At 42.0% G+C, this 18,749-nt stretch overlaps 1 protein-coding gene across 11 annotated transcripts in view; it reads right to left on the bottom strand.

The window, feature by feature from the left end:
• Positions 1-18,749, bottom strand: part of ARHGAP12 (Rho GTPase activating protein 12) — a 113,671-nt gene that overhangs the window by 84,955 nt on the left and 9,967 nt on the right. For all 11 annotated transcript variants that reach the window (XM_082452820.1, XM_082452823.1, XM_082452824.1 and 8 more), the window contains exons 2-3: positions 10,971-11,009; positions 8,580-9,334 (exon numbers count right to left, since the gene is read on the bottom strand). In XM_082452820.1, coding sequence (XP_082308946.1) covers positions 8,580-9,257 — 678 coding nt within the window. In that variant the 5' untranslated portion in view covers positions 9,258-9,334; positions 10,971-11,009. The remainder of the gene's footprint in view (positions 1-8,579; positions 9,335-10,970; positions 11,010-18,749) is intronic.

Genomic DNA, 18,749 nt, shown 5'->3' with positions numbered 1-18,749 from the left:
ATCCAATTTAAGCGGGGGTGGGGGAGACTGAATTTTATGATTTTTTTTTTAACTCAAATTTTGGAATCTCTCTATTGCATTACAGTTTTCTACCCCCAACTTCACCTCTCTAATAACATTCTTCATACAGCCTATGCTGTGTCAAAGGTCATAGCACTGCTGGATGGCTGTTTTTCAAACAGAAACATGCATCTTTGATGGGACATTAATCTAGGTCTCCCCTTCCATGTATTTGTGGCTAAACACTGGTCATCATTACAGAAGCATTTAGCACATCTACTATGTACCAGGGTACCATGCTAGGCACTGGACAGACAGAGATAAACAAGACACGGTAGATAGCTTGGCCTTGGAGACCACAGACTGACTAGTGAGAAGAAAGAAAACAATCATAAGTGTGATGAGTACAGCAAAGGAAAAGGACAGGGCATGATGGAAGCTTGTGATGAGAGGATCCCCCAGAGGACGTTCACCACTGCCAAGTGGCAAAGAGGCCATCCTCTAACCAAGACTGTTAGGAGGTCAAGACAATGAGTACTTAAAAACTACCATTAAAAACTTACCGATCACTTCCAGTTCTGGGAAAAAGGAGGAAATGTACTTTACCCTATTCCGCACACTAGGTATAAATAAAAACATAATATATAAAACAAACAGAAGACGACTCTGAAAGGCAGAGAGAAGGTAAACCAACTGTGACCTCAGGACCCAACGAACAACATGCTGGTGAGTTCCCTGGGTTTACTTGTGGCTTCATACACCTCAGGTTTGAAGAGGGAAGTCAGGGACTTCCCTGGTGGTCCAGTGGTTAAGACTCTGCACTCCCAATGCAGGAGGCCCAAGTTCGATCCCTGGTCGGGGAACTAGATCCCACATGCATGCCGCAACTAAGAGTCCACAGGCCGCAACTAAGAGTCCGCATGCCACAACTAAGAAGTCTGCACACCACAACTAAGAAGTCCGCACGCCACAACTAAGAAGTCTGCACACCACAACTAAAAACAGGCGCAGCCAAAATATAATAAATATTAAAAAAAAAAAAAAAAGAGGGAAGTCAGCAACCCAGAAACACCAACAGGCACAGACCAAAAAAGCCCCAACAAATCCCTGCTCTGCATCTAGCAGAAGAACCAGAAAAGGGGAAGACCAGCAAGACTGAAAGGTTTTGGACATTACCGCTCTAGTCCAGCCAAACGCCACAGAACAAACCACCGATTCCACCCACAGACCACCAGCGGCGGCAAGCAGGGCTGTAACAGGCACCCCAAGACCCCCGCCAGGGTGGTGTCAGCGAAGGCAGAGGCAGCAACCAGGGCGGTCACTGCCAGACAGTCACAAGACCCCTCCCACCTACGTACATACACACAGAGGGCGCTTACTGGAGACTCAGAACCTGCACCACCGCCGAGCGGCAAGGAGGCCATCCTCTTACCAGCATGTCGGTGGAGGGCATGTGGGCCAAGGAATGAGGCATTGCCGCCGCCCCCCGTCCCGGCCAGGTAGGCAGCAGGGAGATGTACTGGGGGGCCAGGCACTAATGAGGAACTCTCGGAGAAGGCCAAAAACATGGGTACTTGAAGAAGTTAAAGCCTCTGTCTGGTACCTACAACTACATCAAACCTTAAACACAGTCCAATTTCTAGCCCGTTGAACATAACACTGCACACTAGAGGCCTATTTACTTCCATTCCTATTACCCAATAAAACATGTCTGGCTCTCAACAAAAACTACGAAGCATGGCAAAAGGCAAGAAAAAAAACCATCTAAAGAGATAAAGGTAGCATCAAACTCAGATATGGCACAGATGTTGGAATTATCAGGCGGAATTTAAAATAACTATTATTAATATTTTAAGGGCTGTAAAGGAAAAAGTAGGCACCATACAAGAACAAATGAGTAATGCAAGCAGAGGGATGGAAAATCTAAGACAGAATCAAAAAGAAATGCCACAAATTAAAACACTGCAACAGAAAAGAGAAAATGCCTTTGATGTGATGATCAGTAGACTGGACACAGCTGGGAAAAGAATCAATGAGCTTGAAGGTACGTCAACAGAAATTTCCCAAACTGAAAGCAGGATAAATACCAAAAACTTACACAAATACTAAAATACAGAAAAACGCACACGAACTGCAGAAAACCAAAGATGAAGAGAAAATCTTGAAAGAAGCCAGAGGCAAAAACACTGAACTACTAAGAACAAGAATAAGAGTTACTGCTCACTGGAAACCATGCAAACAAGAGTGGGTAAAATATTTCAAGTGTTGAAAGAAAAAAATCACCAACAAGAACTCTGTATCTAAAGAAATCATGCATCAAAGTGAAGCACTTTCCTGAAGAAACAAAACTGAGAGAATTCAGCACTACCAGACCTGCCTGCAAGAAATGTTAATACTGTTAAGACGGCATTACTCCCCAAATCAACCTACAGATGATACCTATTAGAATCCCAGCTGGCATCTTCAAACCTCCCTCTGCTCCATCTTCACACCTTCCCTCTGTGTGGTGCCCCTCTGCCTCTCCATGGACATTTGTGGTTGCATGTAGGGTCCAGGATAATGTCCTCATCTCAAAATCCTTACCTTAATCATATCTGCAAAGACCTTCTCCCCCTCTTCGGCCTACAGTAGCAAAAATATCTTGGAAAAAGAAGAAAGTAGGAGGAATCAGTCTACTCAATTTCAAGACTATTACATAGCTAGAGTAATCAAGCCTGTGTGGTATTAGAGGAGGGACATACATGTCTCTGAGTGAAACAGAAGAGATGGCCCAGAAACAGACCCATACAAGTGTGGCCAGCTGATTCTGGACAAAAGTTTATAAGCAATTTATTGCAGGAAAGATAGCTTTTCAACAAACAGTACTGTAGTAATCAGATACCCACAGGCCAAAAAAAATGAACCTTGATTTAACCTCATACAAAAATTAAACTCAAAATAGATCACAGATTCAAATGTAAAACTGTAAACTTTTAGGGGAAAAAACAACTTGAGGGAAATATTTAGAATCTAAACCTACTGTGATGGTTAATTTTGTGTGTCAACTCAGCTGGGCCAGATATTTGGTGAAGCATTATTCCAGATGTTTCTGTGAGGGTGTTTTGGATGCAATTAACATTTAAATTGGTGGACTTTGAATAAATCAGGTTGCCCCCCCCCAACAGAGTGGGTGGCCTCATCCAGTCAGTTGAAGGCCCACAGACAACAGAAGACTGACCTCCCATGCAAGAATAAATTCTGCCAGCAGACAAACTTCAGATCTGAACTTCAACACTGGCTCTCCCCTGGGTCTCCCGCCTACCATCCCACCCTGCAGGTGTTGGACTTGCCAACTTGTATAACCACATAAGCCAATTCCTTAAAATAAATCTCTCTCCATACACACAAACACACACACACACACACGCCTTACTGCTTGTTTCCCTGGAGAACCCTAATAGAGCGATATAGCGAGTTCTTAGACTTGACACAAAAGCCTGATCCATAAAAGGGGAAATTAATAAATTGGACTTTATCAAAATTAAAAACTTTTGCTCTGCAAAAGACACTGTTAAGAGGACAAAAAGGGCTTCACTGGTGGCGCAGTGGTTAAGAATCCGCCTGCCAATGCAGGGGACACGGGTTTGAGCCCTGGTCCGGGAAGATCCCACACAACTCAGAGCAACTAAGCCCGTGAGCCACAGCCCGTGCACCACAACTACTGAGATTGCGCTCTAGAGCCCGCGAGCCACAACTACTGAGCTCGCATGCCACAACTACTGAAGCCCGTGCGCCTAGAGCCTGTGCTCTGCACGCAACAAGAGAAGCCACTGCAATGAGAAGCCCGCGCAACACAACGAACAGTAGCCCCTGCTCACCACAACTATAGAAAGCCCCAGGCGCAGCAATGAAGACCCAATGTAGCCAAAATAAATTAATTAATTTAAAAAAAGAGGACAAAAAGACATTGGGAGAAAATATTTGCAAATTATATATCTGACAAAAAACTAGTATCTAGACTATACTAAAAAAAGACTCTCTCATCAGCATGATGCTTTGTGACAACCTAGACGGGTGGGATAGGGAGGGTGGGAGGGAGGCTCAAGAGGGAGGGGATATGCGGATATATGTATACATATAGCTGATTTGCTTTGTTGTACAGCAGAAACTAACACAACATTGTAAAGCAATTACACTCCAATAAAGATTAAAAAAATAAAATAAAATTTAAAAAATTTAAAACTCTCCAAACTCAACAGTACAAAAGTCTAATTAAAAATGGGCAAAAGCCTTGACGAGACATTTCAATGAGAAGGATCTATTGATGGCAAATAAGCACATAAAAGATGTTCAACATCACTAGCCATTGGGGAAATGGAAAGTAAAATCAGGAGCAATTACTACACACCTATCAGAATGGCTAAAATAAAAAAGTGACAACACCAAATGCTGGTGAGCATGCAGAGAACCTGGATCACAAGCATTGCTGATGTAAATGTAAATGTACAGCCACTCTGGAAAACAGCTTGGCAGTTTCTTGAAAAATTAAACGTGCAAATGCCATGTAATTGCTGTTTAATTTTCTTGAAAAGTTAAACAGCAATTATACACACGGGCATTTATGCCACAGAAATAAAAAAGGTACGTTCACACAGAGACCTGTGCAGTAACGTTTATGCGTAGCGGCTTTGTTTGCAATAGCCAAAAACCGGAAACTCAGACATTCTTCAATGGGTGAATTATTTTTAAGTACGGTACATCCGTACCATAGAATACTAGTCAGCAACAAAAAGAACAAACACTGAAACACACAACAACCTGGATCAACCTCCAGAGAATTATGTGGAATGATAAACGCCAATCCCGGGGACTTCCCTAGTGGTCCAGCGGTTAAGAATCCACCTTCAACGCAGGGGACGCAGGTTCAACCCCTGGCTGGGGAACTAAGATCCCACATGCTGCAGGGCGACTAAGCCCGCACGCCACAACTAATGAGCCCACGCGCCACAACTAGAGAGCCCGCACATCGCAACTACTGAGCTTGCGAGCCACAACTAGAGAGAAGCCCACGTGCCGCAAAGAAGAGCCCGCACACTGCAACAAAGATCCCGCGTGCCGTAACAAAGACCTGACGCAGCCAAATAAATAAATAAATATTTTTTTTTAAAAGCCAACCCCAAAAAGTTACATAGGCTGTGAGTCCATTTATATAACATTCCTGAAATGACAATATTATAAAAATGGAGAATAGATTAGTGGTGGCGAGCGGTTAAGCGGCGTTGGGGGTGGGAGGGGAGCGGATGTGGCCATTAAGAGGGCAACATAAGGGGTCCCCGTGTTGATGGAAATGCCCAGCACCTCGCCTGTACCAACGTCAACACCCTGACTGTGATACTACAGTCCAGTCTGGCAAGACGTTACAACGGAGGCAAATGGACAGAGGGCACAGGGGACCCCTCACTATGGTTTCCTACCACTGCTTACGAAGCTACAATCATCTCAAAATGAAAGTTTAATTAAAGGAGACTGATCAGTACTAACATGTCAGAAGAATGAAAATCTCCTAGCAGAGACACGGCGGGGAGGGTGTAGATACTGAGTGGGAAGGGGCTCATGGCTGTACGTAAGCACAAATCCATCAAGCCATACATTTAAGATCAGGACAATTTACACACGTGATTACAGGCTATGCCTCAATGAAAAATTATTTTAAGTTGCCTTTTGATTATTAATCTTGTTCACTGTAATCATGATGTGATTATGTATAAAACTTTTTTTTAACTGTCTGTACATTTATCAACAATGAAACAAACCGTGGGCAGCTTTTAGCAGAAGCTGTTTAGGTGGGGTGGTGAAGCCATATGAGACCAGGTTAAGGAATGAGCAGGAAATGAGCAAACACAAAGAAGCAAATACGTGCAACTCTTTCCAGAAGTTGCCAGTAAAGAGTGATAAGGTGATACTCGGAGGGGAAGGTATTGCTGAAGAGCTTTACTAAAACAGGAAAACATGAGCAAATGTACATCCTGAAGGAAAAAACTTGGTAAATAATGAGTCTAAAGCCATATGAGCACAACGCTACACAATGTTTAGCAAAAGGTTTGTGAAAAAGAGGGAAAAGCAAATATGAAGAGACCGCTCGTTGATAGAAGATGCCACGCCTGCACTGCCTGTACTGGGGGAGATCACTCGTGACACTGGTGCACCTGTAGGTTTCATGGTGGGAATAACTGTAACAGAAACGACAACGACAACAGTAATGACAGCTCTGTGTGCTGAATGCGTCCTGCGATAGCCCGCCCCGAGGTGACCCTCAATGTCCCGTAGCCTGATATTCACACTCTGTGCTGTATCCTCCACACAGAGCAGGGCTGAGCTGTGTGATCGCTGAGACATGACAGGGTGCAACTTCCAACATCGGGGCATAAAAGACAATGCAGCGTCCACCCTGTTCCCTCTTGGATGGCTGTGTCTCGGGGAAAGCTAGTCACAACATTCAAGCATCTGCAAAGAGGCCCAAACAGCACCACGTGAGTGACCATCCTAGAGGCAGCTGCTCCGGCCCGGCCAAGCCTTCGTAAGACGCCAACCCCGTGAGAGACCCTAAGCCTTTAAAACCACCAACTAAGCTGCTTCTGAATGACTGACCCACAGAAACTGTGACATAATAAATGTTTACTCTTTTAAGCCAGGAGATCTGGGAGTAATTTATTAAGCAGCAGTAGATACCTACTCTACTTGCTTAAGTGCCAGGCACAGTTGTAAGCGTGCTAGGTATACAGGAACCCACTTGTGATCCCCATGTCAAGAGGAGGAAACTGAGACACACAGAAGTTAAGTAATTGGCCCCAATTATCACTCAGCCGGTAAGTGACATGGACCCGGATTCAAATCTAAAGACAGCTCGATTAACTGCTGTGCATACGTCCTCCCCAAGCGGAAGCAGTTCCCACCCCACAGTTTTCACTTCTGCCGTGAAACAGGAGGCAAGACTATCTGCTAAGATAGCAGGGAAAAGCAGGTGAATCAGAGAACTGAATAAAACGGAAAAGGTTTGAAACAGCTGCCACGAAGAGCTAGGACGAGGTCTGGCTAGAGAAATCGAACAGGATTTCCAAACAGTCCAGGAGAGGTTAGGAGCCTCGACCTTCCACGTAGTGCATTTAAGACGAGCACAATGAAGAGAACACAGGGCTGCTAGTAGACCTACACATGAAGCGTAAATTCAGGTGTGAAACAGTGGTGATGGCCAGATGGAAGAGAAAACACACGTCTTCCCCAAGTCCAGCTAATACACAAGGAGCCACACACAGAAAAATTCCAGGACACATGAAAGAAATATTCTACGTCAAAGTATCACGTAAGGACTGAAGAAAAGACTAAGACCAATGATGATAAACTGACAGTAACTGCCTTGATCTGAAGCATCAGAAGTTTTTCTAGAGAACCTTCCCTTTTTCCTATCTCCATTCAAAATGTCATAAGAAAAATTAAAACCTATAAAAGAAAAAGAACATACTAGTTCCATTACAATCAGACCACACCTTAAGAGCAGCCTCACTGACTTAATTTGATGAATAAATCTTACAACAGAGCTTTAGGCCCAAACTTATCAAATTCACTAGTAATTAAACTTTTCTAAACACATTCAAGTTTCAGTTTCACGCATGTGCTTTTAAAATTAGTTCACTTTACTTGACAAACTGACACAAAGTCATCTCAAAATAAAGTTAGGTAAGGGGGGGGTGGATATCAAACCACAGATGCAAAATTTTTTCAAGGCTAATATTCAATGCAAGACACTTAAGACACAAAAGTGCATGAACAGAGGTAAAGGTTTGTGCATTCTCTCTCTTGATATATATATATATATAGATTTAATATTCAAGGTTAATAAACAAGTTTCAAAGAACAAGAGTTAGTATTAGTAGTTAATATTCCTGTGACATTTTTCCTCTTATATCCATTATTACCTGAAGACTTAGTGAAAACAAATCAAAATGAGTGCAGCTAGAAAACATACTTTTTCCAGTAAAAGAAATATCATCCCTGGATAAACTAAGTAAATCCTTTCCACGTAATGGGTAATCAATAGAGGGGGGAAGAAAAGTGTCCACACTTCTGGAAGTTCTAGTCCTATAAAGGAACAAGAAGAATCAGAGAAACCCTAAAGTGAACCTCCATCATCCCACAAGTTATTTCACATAGTCTCTGTCTCTCTCAGTTGGGATAAACCCACGTACTCTGAAAACATAAGGCAAAACAAACAATTCCTAAGTCTTACAAAGATTTTAATTAAAATAAAGCCTATAATTAAGAATGGATAAACAACAAGGTCCTACTGTATAGCACTGGGAGCCTACAGTCAATATCTGTAATAAACCATAATGGAAAAGAATATAAGAAGGTGTGTGTGTGTGTATATATATATATATATATATATATATATATGACTGATTCACTTTGCTGCACACCAGAAACTAACCCAACACTGTAAATCAACTATACTTCAATAAAGTAAATTAAAAAAAAGAGTAACACGTATAATTAAATGGTTATGAAGGTGGCACAAGTGCTCCATCATCCACTTTCAGTCTTACCCTCGTCTGCTCAGTGGAGCTGCTGCTAAGCTCATCACCGGACTCCGAATCCTGACGTATCCGTTCCGAGCCTTCTCCTGCTGAATCACAAGACTGCTCCTGGGAGAAGCCAGCTTTCTCTACGTCCAAGAACTCCGGACCAGGGAAGGGACCAAATAACCGTGTCCTATTCTGGCCAGAAACTTTGGGAGAATGTGAGTCACTGTTGAACTTTCCATGATTATGGGTCAGGTCCAGGCTGAGGTTGGCAGTCTGACCTGGAATATAACTGGGTCCAAAATTCTGATTGGCATCACGAATAAGACCTGTTCCTTGAACAGGCGGCGATGGCTTTCCAAAACTTGAAAGCTCGGGCAATTTGTTCACATTTTCTGTTGACCTGTGAAGGTGGAGACTCTGCGTCGTTTTCACAGAATGATTCGGCAGCCCCGCTGCCTGTTTCACAGGCGGCATCAGGGCTCTGCGGCCGACCTCCCTCACGTACTGGGCAGGCACATAAAACGCTTTGGAGTTCTCGTCCAGCTTGACCTGCCACCAGTCATCGTTGGTCTTCTTCACCAGGATGTACCGCTCCCCTTGCTTTATCACGACCTTTCTGTCCTTCACTTTGTATTCGTAATCATACTCCACTTCAATACACACCTGCCCTGGAACAATCTTCCCGCCTCTGTCAGCCATCTTCGTTCCGTAATATTCACCTCTCAAAAAGGATGCTTTGCCACATTATGGCTCTGTGGCTTGTTGGACCAATACGGCTATTTTTATTTAAATGAAGGAAGAGAATGAAGAAAAAAGTTAACATAGTCTGGATTTTTAATATTCATTCACAAGCATCACAGAATAAAGAACATTACCTTCAAATCTCAAACCCAGAAATTAAACATGTGTCTAATATTGTACGTATGGTCCTGCATTACAAACGCTCTCATTCTAACTGTAATCTACATTTTTCAGTCGTTTATGACCAAAACTGAACCAGTGACTGGAAGGGTAAATACGCTAACCAACCAGACGTCCAACTATCAAAAATAAGAGGTGGGAAGAAGTTTCCTTCCTTTCATGACTACCTCAAACCTCCTTCACTTTCTTAGAAAGGCTCACTAACAATAACTAATACATATTAGGCATTTACCAAGGCCAGGCATTGCTCTAGGTTCACTGTATGCCTTATCAAAAACCCTCTTTGAAGCTAAGGCTGAATTTCAATGACCCTGAATTTCATTCACTGACCCTGCATTCTTTATTTTCTAAAATGATCAAGTGCATTAGTGAGCTTTAAAAAAAAGTTATCCAAATGTATGTTTCATTTTCTAATATAAACTGATTAAAAAGCAGCATTGTTACTTTTAGGCAAAATACACACAAACAGAGAAAAGAAACTGCTAGTTTACTTTTGTTTCCTCTTACATCCACCCCAGGATGACCACATCCTCGTTAAGCTGAATCCCACACATCCCAGCAAATAACCAGTCTTTTTATTTGTAAATTTTACACACACACACACACACACACACACACACACACACACACACCATGCAAAGTCTACTAGAAATAGCCCTAAAATGGCTTGAGAAACCTAGGATTCACTTTTACAATTCCAAATATTTTAGTACCTCATAAAACACAGCATTCAAGCTTCAGAATGATCACAGCATCTCGATTTTGCTACAATTCAAGTCGAGCCCCAACTACTGTGGGATGAACTGTGTTCCCCAAAAAGGTATGTCTAAGTCCTAACACAGGACCTGTGAATGTGACCGTACTTGGAACTAGGGTCTTGGCAGATGCAATCAATCTGAGATGGGTTCACATTGATTAGGGTGGGCCTCAAATCCTTGGAGACAAGGAGAGGAGACACACAGAGGGGAATAAGACCCGGCAGAGGCAGAAATGGGGAGTGAAGCAGCTACAAGTCAAGGAATGCCAGCAACCGCCAGCAACTGGAATGGGCAAGGAAGGATTCTCCCCTAGAGCCTTCAGAGGGAGCACAGAGGACCTCTGGCTCCAGAAGAGTGAGAGAAAAAGTTTCTGTAGTTTTTAGGTCACCCAGTTGGTAGCACTTTGTTACAGCAGGCCTAGGAAAACACGCTCAACCCAGCACTCCAGGATCCTCGGGCAAACCAGAGTAACTCTGACTAGTGAGATGTACCAGAAATGTTCCCACAAGGTCGCATAGCCTCCCAGTTTTCCTCAGCACACTATTTACACTATATGTGCAGTAACCACCACGCCCCTGGGGACAACATCCTCTGAAACAGACAAAGCCCAGGTGATAACTAGTTAGGCATACAATTTCAGCAACTAAAATTTACTTTCTAGACAACCTACTTGAATAATTAATTTAATACAGTAATGTTGTTTCAAAAAAAATAATAAAAATAAAAAACTTACCTTAGAAGGAGAACTAAACAGCCAGTCTTACATTTAAACCTATAGGAAAAAAAATAATAAAGTTCATTAACTTTAACCAGGATTGCTTAAAGAAAGCTAAGAATGCAATGTTGCTCGTGGTTTTAGAAGCATAACTTTTTTTACAACAGCTGTAAGGAACACAGTACAATTTTACATATCACGACTGTGTCCAGCACCGCCCTCCAAACAAACTACACTTTACCACTGCCCCTCCTACTTCATTTCCACTTCGTTTCAACTTCATTTTTGCCCTTAGTTTTTATCCTGACAGAAATATCTTTTCAAACTTCTAATAACATGAGAAACAACTTTTGTAAAATCGTTAGTAAAATACAAACCCAGAATGTGAGACATTCTATGAGAAACATACCTGAACTCTTCAAAAACTCAATTTCATGAAAAATGAAAGAGAGATTCTTCTAGATTAAAGGCGACTACTGACACACAACAACCAAATCCACTCAGTGTCCTAACAGGTACCTAAAACTTAACCATATCCAAAATCTACCCCGACCCTGCCCAATCTGCCTGGTCTTTCCCAACACAGTAAATAGAAATTCTAAGCTTCAAAGCAATCAGCCTTTATTTTCACGCATTACCAGGGCATTAGTCACTATGAACTTTAATCCTTTTACCTACATAAAAGGTTTTCACTACAACTTTTCAAAGTTCCACATTGAAATACTTATCCTCAGGTGACGTTTTTTTCTTTTACTTTCCAGGAAGTAATAAAATAACTTACGAAACATTTTTGAAGATACTGAAACAAGTCAGGGAATACACAGAAGGCTACAGGAGCTCAGGTGTACCACAACTGCTCAGACACTGATCCGCAGGAATGGAGAAAAGGGAAGTATGAAGAATAAGGAGTAAACCGCATGGTTTCCTGGTAGCAGGGGAGGGGCCATGGGGTGGGGTGCAGCACAGGCTAGAGGCGTCCACGCCCGGCCTCCCACTGCCAGGCTTTATGACCACACCTTCCCCACCGACTGCAGAGGTAAGGAGGAAGAGCAGCCAGGGAAAACGGTAAATCAGCTTCACCACGCCCAACATGGGACACCCAAACTACAGTTGTCAGTACTGCAAAGGAAATGAGAAGTGGGAGGACAAGAAAGACGGAGAAGCAGTCGAAAGACATCCAGATAGAACAGGCAGTTGATACAAGGCAGATGACATGAGCAAGAGTGAGCACAGGGGTAGCAGGAGCTGAGAACAGGTTTCTAGTTAATACGGGGATGGGGGTGGGAGACGAACTGGGAAGCCCGAGACGACTGAAATAATAAACTTCTAGAAAGTCACGCAGCAGGAATTATGTATCACAATCCAAGGTCTAGGAAAAGTGAGATAAAATAAATATGAAGAGAAAAGCCCTATTATAAACTACAGATTCAAATAAAATTAAAATAATTGTGGGGTAGCTCTAAAAACTTGGATCTAAGGGAAATTTATCTGCATATATGTGAATAACATATGCTACCTATTTTTATTTAAAAACATAAGCTGTATTAAAACAAATGTTTGTGGGTTTTTTTTTTTAATAAATTTATTCATTTTATTTATTTATTTTTGGCTGCGTTGGGTTTTCGTTGCTGCGCGCGGGCTTTCTCTAGTTGTGGCGAGTGGGGGCTGCTCTTCTTTGCGGTGCACGGGCTTCTCATTGCGGTGGCTTCTCTTGTGGCAGAGCATGGGCTCTAGGTGCGTGGGCTTCAGTAGTTGTGGCGCACGGGCTTAGTTGTTCCACGGCATGTGGGATCTTCCCAGACCAGGGCTCGAACCCGTGTCCCCTGCATTGGCAGGCAGATTCTTAACCACTGTGCCACCAGGGAAGCCCTGTTTGTGGTTTTAATTTTGGTTTGTTTCTTCGTCTATTCCCCAAACTGTGGATTCTTTTTTTTTTTTTTAAGTTTTTTATTGAAGTATAGTTGATTTATAATATCATGTAAGTTTCAGCTATACAGCACAGCACTTCAGTTATATATTTTTTTCTTTTTTTTTTTTTTAATTTTATTTATTTATTTATTTTTGGCTGTGTTGGGTTTTCGTTTCTGTGCGTGGGCTTTCTCTAGTTGCGGCGAGCGGGGGCCACTCTTCATCGCAGTGCGCGGGTCTCTCACTGTCGCGGCCTCTCTTGTTGCGGAGCACAAGCTCCAGACGCACAGGCTCAGTAGTTGTGGCTCGCGGGCTCTAGAGCGCAGGCTCAGTAGTTGTGGCTCACGGGCCTAGTTGCTCCACGGCATGTGGGATCTTCCCAGACCAGGGCTCGAACCCATGTTCCCTGCATTGGCAGGCAGATTCTCAACCACTGCGCCACCAGGGAAGCCCTATATATATATTCTTTTTCAGATTCTTTTCCCTTATAGGTTATTACATAATATTGAGTATATAGTTCCCTGTACTATACAATAGGTCCTTGTTGATTATCTTCTTTTTTTAATTAAGAGTGATCTCTTTTATTTTTAATTTTAATTTTATTTTGTTTATTTATTTTTTGGCTGTGTTGGGTCTTCCATTGCTGCGCACGGGCTTTCTCTAGTTGTGGTGAGCGGGGGCTCCTCTTCGTTGCGGTGCGCGGGCTTCTCACTGTGGTGGCTTCTCTTGTTGCGGAGCATGGGCTCTAGGCGCACGGGCTCAGTAGTTGTGGCACGCACACTCAGTAGTTGTGGCTCGCGAGCTCTAAAGAGCTGGCTCAGTAGTTGTGGCGCACAGGCTTAGTTACTCCACAGCATGTGGGATCTTCCCAGACCAGGGCTTGAACCCGTGTCCCCTGCATTGGCAGGCGGATTCCTAACCACTGCGCCACCAGGGAAGTCCCTTGATTTTCTATTTTATACAGAGTAGTGTGTGTATGTTAATCCCAAACTCCTAATTTATCCCTCCCCCCACTGTGGATTCTTCTCTTTAGATTCGGTTGAGCACTGTTTATCCTGCTATCTTAACCTCTCAAGTATTTCGGTTAGAATCTTATTCAACTACAACGCCCTCTGAGCACAACACTCCTCCAACTGAAATATATTCTATACTTATCACCACACTCCTCCACCCTTTTTCATCACACACGCACGACTACTAAGCACCCAACCACCAGGACAGAGTTTTTGCGCATCTACTATTAGGTAACAACCACTGCTTTTCTTTGAGGCGTGAAAAGCCTCTTACCAGTGGTCCTCTTCCTCCAGCTTCAACAAGAACAGACACACCCAGAGACACACAACTTTTTACAGCTTTAACTTCTTTCCCCCCCTCCAAAGTCAGATTCATTTCTACCAGGCTATTTTAATACCTAATGGCCTCCTCCTTTCTGTCTACTAATTTTTCTCATTTTCTTTCCTAGCACAAATTACACAGCCAGCAAATGTTATCTTCCTCCCCCAGGACATCTGCTTTAATCAACTACATCTCACAGCATGAGATCCTTACCAGGTACATCAAAAAGTAAACAAGTCAACAAAGTCTTAAGAGGACTGGGATAAATGTATCCATAATTAATGACCTTACAATTTATGTCTGATACATACATGTACAACATATTTAGCAATTCTAACACCATGAACAACAAAATGCTAATATAGCCTCACACACGTGTTAACCCACTTAAAAATACCACAATTTAAGCACCGATTCTTGACACCAAGTCCTCCAGTAGCTTTAAAAGTACTTGTTTAAAATTAACACTCCTTAAACAACCCTCTACTAAAGAAATCAATTAAACTTAATGAGCACAACAAAAAAGTTAAAAACAACTCCAGCATAAGTTCCACAATAAGAAATTATTCCACCAAATAATTTTGTAGACTGTATACTTAACAAGAAATCATAGGCCATGATAGGGCACCTAAGGTTTTTTTCTTAATGCATGATCCCTGTTTTCTAAGAATACAAACGTATAGAATATAAGATATATCTTTAGGCCTAAAGAAGAGAAGCAAAATATACTCATTGCTATTATAAACTATTCTGGTCATAAAGAAATAGCAAAAATAGGAACAGCAGAAAGGATACAGGAAATAATCAGGTAAGTGGAAAGCAGCAGAAAACTCAGCCAAGCATAAACTGGTAAAGGAAATTCAAAACCAGATTGAAATATGAAACAAAAATGAGGAAACAACAAAAGAAGTACTTGGGAGAGCAAGCATATTTTAATAAAAATGATATTTGCATGGGGTATTTCAGAAAGATTTGTGCCATCAAGTCTTTCTTAGAAATGAGGTAGGGACTTCCCTGGTGGCGCAGTGGTTAAGAATCTGCCTGCTAATGCAGGGGACACAGGTTTGATCCCTGGCCCAGGAAGATGCCACATGCCACAGAGGAACTAAGCCTGTGCGCCACAACTACTGAGCCTGCGCTCTAGAACCCGCGAGCCACAACTACTGAGCCCACGTGCCACAACTACTGAACCGACGTGCCACAACTACTGACCTGCACTCTAGAGCCCATGCTTTGCAACAAGAGAAGCCACCGCAATGAGAAGCCCACGCACTGCAATGAAGAGTAGTCCCTGCTCACCGCAACTAGAGAAAGCCCGCACGCAGCAACGAAGACCCAACACAGCCAAAAATTAATTAATTAATTAATTAATTTTTTTAAGAAAGAAAGAAAGAAATGAGGTGGACGTAAGAAATTTTTCTTGGATTGTTACAAGAGTGAAGAAAATATTCCAATTTAAAAAGGAAGAAATATGACCTTGGGTTTGACAACGTGAGTCTTTAGATATACCACTAAATGCATAATCCATGAAAGAAAAAATTAAATAGGACTTTATTAAAATTAAAAACTTCTGCTCTGTGAAAGGTAGTGCTGAGAGAATGAAAACACAAACCACAAACAAGGAGAAAATATTTGTAAAATACATATCTGATGAAAGACTTTTATCCAAAATATAGAAGGAACTCTTAAAACTCAAAAGAACCGAATTCTTTAATGGAAAATGATCTGAAAAGAGACATCATGAAAGAATATATGCAGGTGACAAATAAGCACATGAAAAAATGCTCAACATTATGTCATTAGGGAATTGTAAATTAAAACAATGAGATACCACTGTACAACTATTAGAATGGCTAAAATCCAAAAAAACTGCCACCACCAAATGCTGATGAGGGTATACAGCAACAGGAACTTTCATTCACTGCTGATGGGGATGCAAAATGATTCAGCCACTTTGGAAGACAGTTTAACAGTTTCTATTGATACAAAGCTGAATGTTGTCTTAACCATACAATCTAGCAATCACACTCCTAGGTATTTACCCAAATGAGTTGAAATCTTATTTCCACAAAAAGTCCTGCATGCAAATGTTCAGAGCAGCTTAATAACTGCACAAAACTGGAAGCAACCAAGATGTCCTTCAATAGGAGAAAGGATAAACTGTGAGACAGCCAGACTTACAATACTATTCAGTGATAAAAAGAAAAGAGCTATTGAGCTACGAAAAGACAGAAATGAATCTTAGATATATTTTGCTAAGTGAAAGAAAAAAACATAGCCTGAAAAAGCCACATATGGAATGATTATATTATATGACATTCTGGAAAAGTCAAAACCATAGAGACAGTGATTGCTGGGGTTAGGACGAAGTGGGGGGGATTCCATAGATGAAGCACAGGGGATTCTTTTAGGTCAATAAACTATTTTGTATGATACTGCGATGGTGGACACATGACATTATGCCCTTGTCAAAACCCATTAATCTTTACAACACAAGCATGAACTTCAATGATTGCAAATTCTAAACAATCATTTAGGAGGTCGAGGGAATCCCAGGATGGAAAGCAGATGTGACAAGATAGTCTAACGGTATTACACATACATGGAACGACCTCACTGAATGGAGAGGGGATGGAGGGAGAGGCTGACCTCACTCATTCTGGAAATAAGTGAGGTTTATAAGAACACAGATAAAGGAACTGCACATAAGTACTGTGTTCTAACACATAAAAAACATTTCCCATGGGGGTATGAATTAAAAATCCTGATACTGCTACATGTACACACACTGGACTTGAAGAATTAAGTACACAGAATGCAGATGTGGGCACCAAGTTTCCCAATGTTGGAATATGAATTTATAGACATGCAAAGGGAGAAGGCTAGAATGGTCCTGGGATAACACACTAGACTTGGAGACAGAAATATGAACTCACTTTTAGCTTACCACAGATACAGATGATTACATAAAGAAGTATTACAGGGCTTCCCTGGTGGCGCAGTGGTTGAGAGTCTGCCTGCCAATGCAGGGGACACGGGTTCGAGTCCTGGTCTGGGAAGATCCCACATGCCGCGGAGCGGCTGGGCCCGTGAGCCACAATTGCTGAGCCTGCGCGTCTGGAGCCTGTGCTCCGCAACAAGAGAGGCCGCGATAGTGAGAGGCCCGTGCACCGCGATGAAGAGTGGCCCCCGCTTGCCACAACTAGAGAAAGCCCCCACACAGAAACGAAGACCCAACACAGCCATAAATAAATAAATAAAAATTTTAAAAAAAAAACAAAGAAGTATTGCAGGTATATGTCTATACACTGCTTAGTACACCATACACAGATCCTTGCTGTCAGTAAAAATGACACCCTGGCAGCAACAAGCACACCTAGCACCCAGATTTGGTTTCTAATACCATTCTCCAAATAAAGGAACCGAGGCTCTTTGGAGAAATGACTGATTCAGGGACTGGGGCAGGAAATATACAAGGTGAGCCTGGAGCCTGCAGTGACACATTCTCCCCACCTGGTTTTTACGTACTTGATTTAAACGCTTCCTATCATTAGACAACTGTCTCCTTAAACCGTAACTCAAATTAAAAGTGGTATCATGCATATTTGATATTCCTATTAACATATCTTACATTATGCTGTCCCACCTTTAAATAAGTTAAACAAAATTACATGTCTTTTGTTCTTTACTTTTACACACTGCTTTTCTCATCAAAATACAAATTACAATTATTTAAGAGGTATTAGGAGTTCTCCATTACCACCGGTTGTTACAGCTTTAAAATCATTATAAAATGATCTCTTCTTATACATGGAAATGTAACTACTGACCCAACTGACACTGGGCAGAAAGAGAGGAGCGTACTGTATTCCAAAAAATTTCACAAATTCAGTACTTTAGGAAAACAGCCCTGATCAAGCCCTTCAGACCAAAGACTATTAAACTGGCTTTTAAACCCCTCAGATTCATTTGCACACACTAAGAGTTTTAATGTGATGATGCAGGATACCAAGAAGATAGCCTAAAGGTAAAAAACGCATAATCAGTAAAAAGTCTGAGGAACAAAAAGAACTTCTTCTTGAACCAGTAGGTTAAACTTCCCTTTCCTTCATATTCTGTGTCATCAAAAGCTACCTATACCAACAATAGCTCCACATCAACCTTTAAAACCAGCCTTCTATGATCATCATTCAGCCTCTGCATTCTTCAGCTCTTTACTCCCTGCTACATGCACTCGAGTCAATGGATTCTTCCTGCTATATCCTCATCACCTGAGTCCCATATTTTAATTTCTCACTAAGAACTTTCTAAAATAATCAGCTAAGGGATTTCCCTGGTGGTCTAGTGGTTCGGATTGCCAGCTTTCACTGCCGTGGCCTGGGTTCAGTCCCTGGTCAGGGAACTGAGATCCCGCAAGCCGTGTGGCCCAGCCAAAAAAATAAATAACTAAAATAAAATAATCAGCTAAAAAAAAAAAACCCAGAAGAAAGAAATTAACACATTTACAGTTCACATAATTTTCCTCTTGCCCCTGTGGCATCTCGCCCATCCTGC

Source organism: Balaenoptera physalus, assembly GCF_965194825.1.
Source record: "Balaenoptera physalus genome assembly, chromosome: 2".
Taxonomy (NCBI): Eukaryota; Metazoa; Chordata; class Mammalia; order Artiodactyla; family Balaenopteridae; genus Balaenoptera; species Balaenoptera physalus.
Note: the sequence above shows the minus strand (reverse complement) of the source record. Positions and strands in the feature narration are given on the sequence as shown.